General features: G+C 41.0%; 1 protein-coding gene across 2 annotated transcripts in view; it reads left to right on the top strand.

The window, feature by feature from the left end:
• The window catches only part of LPAR3 (lysophosphatidic acid receptor 3), a 74,551-nt gene extending 65,183 nt beyond the window's left edge, over positions 1 to 9,368 (top strand). For both annotated transcript variants that reach the window (XM_036829168.1, XM_036829175.1), the window contains exon 3: positions 7,553 to 9,368. In XM_036829168.1, the coding sequence (XP_036685063.1) occupies positions 7,553 to 7,884 (332 nt within the window). In that variant the 3' untranslated portion in view covers positions 7,885 to 9,368. The remainder of the gene's footprint in view (positions 1 to 7,552) is intronic.
• The last annotated feature ends 796 nt before the right edge of the window (positions 9,369 to 10,164 follow it).

Here is a 10,164-nt window from a genome sequence, read left to right as displayed (position 1 = left end):
TCCTCAGAGGTGCCTCAGTGTATGTATGTGTAGGGGGGCGGGGGGAGCACTGTAGTGTGAAGATGGGAGTGAATTCTCCATGAAGATCTTTAGTCAACTCCCCCCACCCCTTCTCCTTCTTTAGGCAGAGCAGATCTGATATTTATTGAAGTTTAACAAGAGATTTTCTTTGGGAAGTCATCCTCTACTTAAAAAAAAAAAATAATGATCTATAGAAGTAGGTTTCAATTTTTATTTTTTAATCAGGACCCCACAGTGAGAAATAATGTACATTCTCTATCATGGCCCAATACATACACATATTTTTGTGTGTAATTGAAACAAGTTTCATGAAACATACCATTACTATACTTGATATATCCTGATGTTTTCTGTTCTATTTTATTTTTTAGAAAATTGCTGGTTGCAACCTACTAAATTGATTTCACAAGCCATTGATGAGTTGCAACTGAGCCTGAAAAAAACCTCAGCTCTTAACCTTTCTCATTAGGTTTCCTTTATGAACCGTGGAACCTAGAAATATTTTCTTAATCCTCCCATGATGCTGTATGACTCATACCATTCTAGGTGCTTGGGAGAGAGGTTAATTCATTACATACCATGGATACCTGAGGGCATTCACCTGATGAACTCCCGGTTGAAAAAGGCTTATGGGGTGTGATCTATACAGTAAATCCAAACTCCTGAGAACTGCCCACAGGGCCCTTCCAGGTCTGACCCATGTTCATCTTTCAGAATTCATCTTACTTCCCTAGTCACCTTCCTGGGTTAAAACCATCCTAAACTGTTTGGAATTCCCCAAGTACATCATGCTATTTCTCACCTCTGTACAGTCATTCTTGACCTTCAATACTCAGCTCAGCTGAGTGTCATTCCACCTGGCACCTTCCTGGATGGTAATCAGAATCATCGCATCCTGTTTCCCTGCCTGTCAGTGCCCGAAGGGCAGGACAGCACACTGTTTGCCTCAGCAAGTGCTGCAGCTAATGCGTTACCTGGCCCCGTGTGGGCTCTTAATAAACTTCAGTTATGTTCAATGGACTCATCTTCTCTGCTACTGAGTATGGAGCTCTATACTTCATGCTGAGGACACAGACAGGTATGAGGCACAGCCTACATGCTTAGGAAGCTTGCAACAGGACCGAGAGACAGGACGTATGTATTAAAAACTACCTCAGAATAGCACAACGCTCAAGAGTTTGCATGGGGGAATCAGGCCTGGGTTCAAATTCTGACTCTTCTATTTGTTGGCTTCTGACTCAACCTAGGACAAACTCTTGAGCTGTTCTGAAGTTCAAATTCATCATATGTGAGATGGAAAATAAGAGTGGCAACTTCACAGGGCCATGAGTTTTAAACAATGGCTTTATGTAAAGCTCTAAGCACACTGCCCAGCCCAGAGCTCTTGGGAAATGTTAGAGTGGAATTAAGCAGGTAATATGCCCAGTGCCGTGTGGATGTTGTAGGTGGAAAATGCCACAGGAGTTGAGAGGAGGGAATGGTCACTGTGGGTTGGACATATGGGAAAGGTCCAGTGGAGGAGCTAAGCTTAGAATGAAAAGTAGACCTTAGATTAGGAGCCAGGAAGGCATTCCTGGCAGGGTGAACCAGAGCGCCAACCAAGGCCAGTGGAGGACAGTATATGCCTTGCCTGTAGACTAGTTTCCCTGCTAGTGTTTGTACATTTCATTTATGCATAAGATGTACTCAAACATTCTTTCCAAATAGAAGCTGAAGGTATTGATCTGAAGGTGATTTTCTTGTTCTAAAGAATTCTGCCCCCTTTCTCTTTTCCATGACTTTTTTGCCAAGTGTGTATGGAGTCTACAATTTTGCTGACAGGATCAGCTTGATTAAACCATTTTGGTCAGCATAGAAAAATGGTTTGTAAAACTGGCCATGCATCATAATCACCCAGGGAACTTTTTAGTCCTACAGATTTCCATGTACCACCCCAGAGAGTCTGACCATTGGCTCTGATCTAGGACCAGGGGATCTGCATTATTAAAAAGCTCCTCTGAGAATTTGGTGGCCAGCCAGCTTTGGGAACTGCTAGCTCAGAGGATTCATCTTAATCAGTTTTTAGCCATACTGTCTGATAATGGTGTCTGGGAAACCAATACGTCGAATTTGTTTGAATTTTATGGGGAGTTGAAACTCATAGTTTGTAGAATTTAGCAGTTTTCTACTTGGAAAAGAGTTCAGAAGCCACTTAACCCTCTCTCTCTCATTTAGGAAAAATCTCTTCCCTTTGTACATCTCAGGATGACCTGGGCAAAGTAAATACCCTGGCTAAGGGAGGCTCTCTGTCTGCCGAACAACAAATTCCTCTCCTAATAGTTTCATTTTCTTAAAAAGAAGTCTTACATTCAAATTCTGCCTTTTGGTACTTTTCCATTTGTCTCAGGGTGACCTTCACGATAAGTCATGCTTCTCTCTATGTGATGGCCCTTCAGGTCTTTGGGGACAGTTAACATAATGTGGTTTTCCTTTGCCTTTTCTTTTCCAAGAGAAACATGCTTGATTTCTTCCATCAGTTCCCTGATAGATACCTTTAGATCTGCTCCTATTTGTTAATGCCTGATTTAGGGGGGGAAAAAAAATGATCCAGGCTTGGCATATGTCTCTTTGAAAGCCTTGTTTGGTCCCAGCTGTCTTGGTCTGAGCATTGAGTTTAAATACTCAAAAAACATTCATCTTAGTTTTTTCCTCTAGAATTTTTGGGAAATTGATAAGGGACTGAGTGCTATATATTTCTCAGGATGTACCCTCTGCCCCTCTTTTAAGAACTGGGACAGACAGAAACATTTGTATGTTTCTGACATCTCTCACATTCTCCAAGAATTCTCCAGAAAGACGGATTCCCAAGGCCAAAACCATTCCTGACATTTTCTTCTCTTTTAAATGTTTTTGGGGACCTCATATCTGCTGCTGCTGACATACAGTAAAAACCCCCAAGGAATGAGCTGTTTAGATAAGCTGTGCCCCCGCTCTGAGATGTGTTTGGAGGTAGAGCTTGGCCGCCGGTGGAGGAGTTGGGGAGCTGCAGTTTCCCAGGGTCCCTGCTCGGAGTGCAATCATCACGTCAGACAGCACCGCTGAAGCACCCATCAGCAGCGCAGCGTGTGGAGGCTGTTCTGTCAGAGACTTGCCTGTTGTTGTTCTTGGAAACAGTGTAAAGAAAAGGTCAGAAGATTTTTTAAAAAAATAAATTTATTTTATTTATTTATTTATTTTTGGCTGCGTTGGGTCTTCGTTGCTGCGCATGGGCTTTCTCTAGTTGTGGCGAGCGGGGGCTACTCTTCGTTGTGGTGCGTGGGCTTCTCCTTGCAGTGGCTTCTCTTGTTGCAGAGCACGGGCTCTAGGCACGTGGGCGCAGTAGTTGTGGCTCACGGGCTCAGTAGTTGTGGCTCGCGGGCTCTAGAGCACAGGCTCAGTAGATGTGGCGCACGGGCGTAGTTGCTCAGCGGCACGTGGGATCTTCTCAGACCAGGGCTTGAATCTGTGTCCCTTGCATTGGCAGGCGGATTCTTAACCACTGCGCCACCAGGGAAGCCCCAGGTCAGCAGATTTTTGTTGCTCTTCTTACCTGTATTTTTGTTGAAATTCTTTCTCCTTTCTTTCCTCCCCTTCCCTTCCTTCCTTCTTTCCTTCTTCATCTTTTTCGCTTCCTCTCTCCCTTCCTTCCTTCCTTCCTTCCTTTGCCAGAAATTCTTTCTGTTAGCAAAGCAAAGAATGACTTGGTTGTAATATACTGTATGCAGTTTCACAGTCAGATATGATATTCTACGAACGAGACTTTAAAGGTCAGAAGTACCCTCCCCCCTTCCCCATCACTTACTTTAGAAATAATATCCTTTGCAGCTCACTGCTGAGCAGCCTAGCACGTGAACAGGAGCACAGGCTCTGGGGCCAGGCTGCCTGTTCAAATCCTGGCCCTTCCACTTATCATGGCTTTGAGCAGGTTACCAATCTCTCTGTGGTTCACTTTCCTCAGGTTTAAAATGAGGGTTTTATATATATAAATGAGGGTTTTATATATATATATACATATATATATATATATATATATATATATGTAATAGTACCTATTTCCAAGGGTTGCTATGAGGATTAAATGGTTAATTCATATAAAATGCTTACAACAGTGCCTGGTATATAACCATTGCTCAGTGAAAAGTGTGTCAGTGTTGACTGAATGAATTATTTTATGAAATTCAATGCAAAAGGAAAATGTATGTGAAGTACCACATTATGACAAACAGGGCATCAATTTGAAGATTTATTTAGAGTGTTTAGGTCCCCTGATTAATCCAAACTAGAGTTTTATACTAGGGAAAAAAGCTTTAATGATTTTTAAAAATCCAATTTTAAAAACAGTCTTTAGGAAAACATATTGGCAATTTACTTTTATCCTTTTTTCTGATGTGTGTGTGTGAAATATATCATTCAAACAAAATTATATAAGATATATGTACAGTTTAAAGAATAACACTTAAAAGAATATTAGAAATGTAAAACACCTGTGTACTTGCCACCCAATTTAATAGAACATTATCAGTGTGTTTAGAACCTCCTTTGTGCCCTATCCTGGTGGCCCCCTCTCTCCTGTAGAAATAACCATATTATAAATTCCATGTTAATCATCTTGCTTTTCTTCATGGTTTTATCATGTATGGTTATAATGTTAGACATCAAATTATTTAGATTCACTTTTTTAACTATACAATTAACATTGATTTTGATTATTAGTATACCGTTGACCCTTGAACAACAGGGGTTTGAACTGAGCGGGTCCATTTATGTGCAGATTCTTTTCAGTAAATACATGCTACAGTGCTACATAATCTGATCTGAGGTTGGTTGTATCTACAGATGTGGAATCATAGATACGAGGGCCAAATGTAAAGTTATATACGGATTTTCGACTGTGCAGGGCCCCTAACCCCTGTGTTGTTCAAGGGTCAACTTATCTGGATTCATTTCCAGCATCTTAATTTTTTCTTTATCCCATTTTTCTATGTTTTCCTCCTTTCTTATGCATTGAGACTTTTTTTTTCCTTTCCTTTACTTGCATCCTTCTCCCTCCATTGGTTTGGAAGTTATATACACTATTAAATTTTGACATGCATATTTAACTAAGTATAAAGTTTATCAATATTTCTCCCTCCTACCCATTAACACAAAAACCTTGGAACACTCCCACTAGGATTTCTTTGGAATTCTGCAATCTCACACAGAAAGGACTCTTCACATCAAAGTTGGTAGCTACAGCTTTTGATGTCTGCTTTGTTTAGTTCTTCCCTCCTGACAACATAGTAACCCTGTCTCAGAAATGGCAGAGAGAACAAAAGTATTACTGTTATGGGAAATACAGACCATTGGAGCTGGATGCAGCCTTAAAGGTTATCTAAATTAGTGTTTTTCAAACTTTTTGACTAATCCCAACAGTCAAAAATAATATTTTATTTTATAACCAATGCACACATAAATATAGTATATAAAACTGAAACAAAAGTTTCATGAAACAATACTTCTCTTGGTCTGTGTAATATACTCTGAGCTATTCCATTCCATTTGCATTTCCATTCTTTCATTAAAAAAAAAAGAAACTTTTCCAGATTCATTAAATTGATTGCATACTCACTAAGGTGTCTTGGCCCACAGTTTGAAAAACACAGAACTTGCCTAACATCCTCAATTTACAGTTTAGGAAGATGAAGCCCAGACCGATGACATGGATCTCCCAGAGTTGTACAGTAAGTGAAGAATTAGGACCCAAATCCCTGATATTTTATCTCTAAGTTCACTTCTTTCTTCACATATGTCAGCCAAACCAAAAATAATACAGGATGGAGAAAAAAGGGAGCCACTGGAGAGCTGTAGTTATGAAATGGGAAATGAAACCCCCTGAGAACTCCTGCACATCTACTTTTTGCATATGTCTTTGACAAAGCATCTCATGATAACCACTGCCGAGTGAACCCAACACGGGATTAGACACCACTTTTCATTACCTCTGACTCTTAACAACCACTTCGTAAGTCGGGATCATTATCCTTATTAAATAAGGGAATGGAGGCTCAGAAGAGTAATTTGCCTTACTAGCAGCGTGTAAGGTGAGGAGCTGGGCGTAGCTGTCTGACCCCATAGCTCACGGAGTTTCACGGCCTCATACTGCCTCTTTATAATTCTTGACTTGACTTGCTTATTATTATATCTCTCAGAAGGAAGATAAAGCACCAAGAGGAATACTGTCCAGGTCTGACTCTAACCAGGAAGAGTAACTAGTTGGTGATAATGGTTCACAGACTTGCTTGTTCGTTCTCTCTCTCCCATTAGCACTTTTGTTCCCACACCGCATGGTCTTCGCCTCATTCACTGTCTAGTACAGTTCTTGGCACATTGAAACCTCACAATGACTATTTGTTCAGTGAATAAGTAAGGGTCTTCAGAAATCATACGGACTTTGGGAGAAAGAAACCACGTCCCAGTATGGAGGCAGGTCCCATAGTGGCCCAGTGTACAGCCTGTGGAGGAAGACTGCCTAGGTTCAAAATTCAATGTCCCTTACAAGCTATTTGCCTGTAAGCAAGTTACTGAACTTCTCTTGTGCCTCAGTTTCCTGAGAATGATAATGATGTCTATTTCAGAGTGTGGTTCTATGAGTTAATAAAGGGAAGCGTTGATGTGTTAGCTGTCATCGTTATCTGATGTTACGATGACTAAGTAGGGAAATATTGAACATGTGTCTCATATTTTAGGAAAAACATACCAGAAAGTTTGAGGTAATCTAAGTATGATCATATGGGTAGAGACTCAGAACAGACCCCCCTTCAGGTGCCATTGGTGCTAAAATTATGCTAAATAAATAAATGTGCTAATAAAAAGCACATCTCTATCTCATCATGAAAGAGAAAGATTTATTTCTGACAAAAATATCTCAGCCTAGAACAGATTATTAGGCAGATGGCCTATGAATACGTCAAAAAGAATTTAGTGCTTACTCAGCATCAACATGGATTTGTAAAGAATACAGTTTCTGAGCAGGTGACTTGATTAAAAGACTAGGAGACTCCCATAGATGCAATGCGTCGTATTTTCAGGAAAGCATTTGGAACGTCTGATTTGGAGAACAGCAGAGTGCAGGGTTAAGTGTGTGAGGCTTCCTTCCCCACGTAGACCCTGGGATTTGGCCTCAGTCTTCTCACCTGCAGAGTGTGGATAATGACCGCACAGCCTCCTAGTGTGATTCGGAGAACAAACAGAAATAAGGTCCGTGTTGTGCTCAATAAGTAAGAGATAAGTGTAAGCCCCTAATTACGGTACCTGGGTAAGCAGATAAGAAGGTGAAGTGGAACGTGGTTAATAGCCTGTTTGCTTCTAACAAGCCCAGTCTCAAATGCTCAGAGGAAGGCTGGAAGTTTGCTTTGCAGTTGTCAGAACAAATCCTCAAGGTCCCTTGACACCACTGACCGAAGACCGGGCGAGAAGAAACCCAAATAATTAGCCTGAGGTCTGAGTGCCTGTTGCTTCCTCTCTCTCCCTCCAGGGGCCTTTGTCGTGTGCTGGACACCAGGTCTGGTGGTTCTGCTGCTCGACGGCCTGAACTGCACGTGGTGCAACGTGCAGCATGTGAAAAGGTGGTTCCTGCTGCTGGCGCTGCTCAACTCCGTCATGAACCCCATCATCTACTCCTACAAGGATGAGGACATGTACAGCACCATGAAGAGGATGCTCTGCTGCTTCTCGCAGGAGAAGCACCCGGAGCGGCGGCCCTCCCACATCCCCTCCATGGTCCTCAGCCGGAGCGACACGGGCGGCAGCCAGTCTATGGAGGATAATAGCGACCGAGGCCAGGTCTGCAACAAGAGCAGCTCCTAGGCTGCAACGCCCCTCTGCCTGGCCCAGCCTCCTCTGGGAGAACTGTTCAGAATGGTTACCTGTCTCCAACTAAGCCCACGTACAGTGTTATCTGAGCTCTGAATGAGTCACTGGGAAATTTTTTTACAAATTGTTTTTCATCATTGAAAAGCATGGGCAGGAAAGAGAGGACACGATGCATTTAGAGAAAACGCACAGAAAGAGGGAAGGCAGCGCCGTGGATTCCTGCCTGACATCCTGTGAACCCCTTGGAGCATCGCCCACCAGGCCGTGCATCCTGGGCTCTGCCACCATCTTGTAGCCATTCTCTCTGTGTTTCCAAAGGATGCTGTTAAAGGGCTTAGGCCAAAATAAATAAAAATGTTACTTGAGCCACCTTATGTAGCTGATTGGAAAACCTATGTAGTTCTTTCTGCGTACATTTGAAATTTTAAAAAATGCTTCAGCAGTGACGTTTTTCTCCTCAAACAAATCATGGCCAGTAGCTAGGTGTTCAATAGGAATCTCAGAATAACAAGTCAGTCAGGGCTCCAGATTAATTAACTTGATTTTTAACTGAAAGAACATTCTGAGGAAAAAGATTTACTTTGAAGTAATAACAAAAAAGGTAAATGTTAAAAACTCTTCTTGCAGGAAAAAAAAAAAAAAGAGGCCTTGATGTGGTCCTCTCAGTGTGCGTGTGTGTGTATACACACCTGTATATTTACACACTTCAAATTTGTATTTAAAGACATCACAGACAGTGATGGTGAAATAAATTCACTGACCACCTAGGCTTTCCAGTCTAGGACTACAGTTGTAGAAATGACCTGTTGTGCTCTAAAATAGAAAGAGGTGATTTGTTTGAAAACAGACATTCAGCAGGGTAGAGAAGTATATTAGCATGCGGGCTGAGTTCCTTGCATATAGGATCAAACATGAGCGCAAATAAGTCTTCCTATCCAGTTCCTTCCATGCCACTGGTGACTTGTCAGATTTAGTATTTAGAATAATTTTCACACCTCATATTTTACCCACAATTATTGACATGTTTCCACTACTTGTTTTACTTGTGGACTGAATTTTGATCTGTGTTCTATTTAAAAGTTTTCTCCTTCAAAGACCTAAGCAGGCAACATGAAAGGCAAGTCAGTAAGAAAAAAAAAAAGTTTTATATACATAGGCTACTGACCAGAGTTTTCTATGTAAAGCATATAGAATATCTTCTGATTCTAAAATGAGAATAACTTCAAGGCAGGTATTATAGTATTTATGTAGTTTGCAAAAGAAGTTTACATTTTTTTTTGCTATTGTGGTGTAACATTTATGTGCAAGAACTACTTGTAATAAAAGGATTTGAGAAGTCATGCTTTTAGATATAATGGCCTAAAATAGAGAGTAGTATGATTTGAAGGTATAGATTTCACAAACTGTGTAGTCAGTGGGTCTATCTGAAGCTTATACCAAAGCTACCTATAAAATAAAATAAAAAAAGAGGATCTGTTTTCTATTGTTGGAGGTGCATTATTACCTTGTGTATTTTCTAAGTAAAAATATAGTTTGTGGTAACTATAGCACATGTTTCTATTGCAGAAGAAAAATCAGATTTGCCAGGAAGTACATACTCTCAGTGTTTTATGTAAGCGTTTTGAAACTACAGCTGGGCAAAGGGTGGAGAATTGAGATTGAATTTCCATCCCTGAATAGCTACTAAGGGATCTTTAAAGGTTTTATTTTGAGCAAAGCACCATTTTTAGTACCCTGCAGCAGAGTGTCATGTTCAGAATGGTGTCTGGAGGGGATCCAACTGTGGAGACTCGGGGTGGAAATATATAGCTTTTGTTTTTATGCACACACATATCTCAGCACTGGTGCAAGAGTAGAGGAGTCACGTATATTTGCAGATGACAAGTGCCAGCCATCACAGGGCTCACCAAGAACACAGCAAACCCATCTCTTAGTTGGGAAAAAAAAACAAGGAAAGAATGTTCCTATTCAAATCCTAGGACCCCGAGTTTATCTGCAAGTCATTGTGATGATGGTGCTACAAACTTGATCTAGACCTTTTCAGACCAGCCCTTGACTCAAAGCATGGGCTGCTCCCGAGCCAAGCAAGATTTCATTTTCTCCTTAGATTTGTAGCACTGTCCAAGGTGTTCTGTTAAATCTATGTGGGTGAGAGAATTTAGTCCTTCATGAAGACTGCCTGCTTGGAAAGAGAGAATTTTTTGGAAGTAAACTGAAGTTTCTTGGTGAAATTTTTTTTTAAGTGACTGGTAGACTTGAGGCCATAATATAACT

This window comes from Balaenoptera musculus, chromosome 1 (assembly GCF_009873245.2).
Source record: "Balaenoptera musculus isolate JJ_BM4_2016_0621 chromosome 1, mBalMus1.pri.v3, whole genome shotgun sequence".
Lineage (NCBI taxonomy): Eukaryota > Metazoa > Chordata > Mammalia > Artiodactyla > Balaenopteridae > Balaenoptera > Balaenoptera musculus.
The sequence above is the reverse complement of the archived record's forward strand: the minus strand, read 5'-3'. Positions and strand labels throughout refer to the sequence as shown.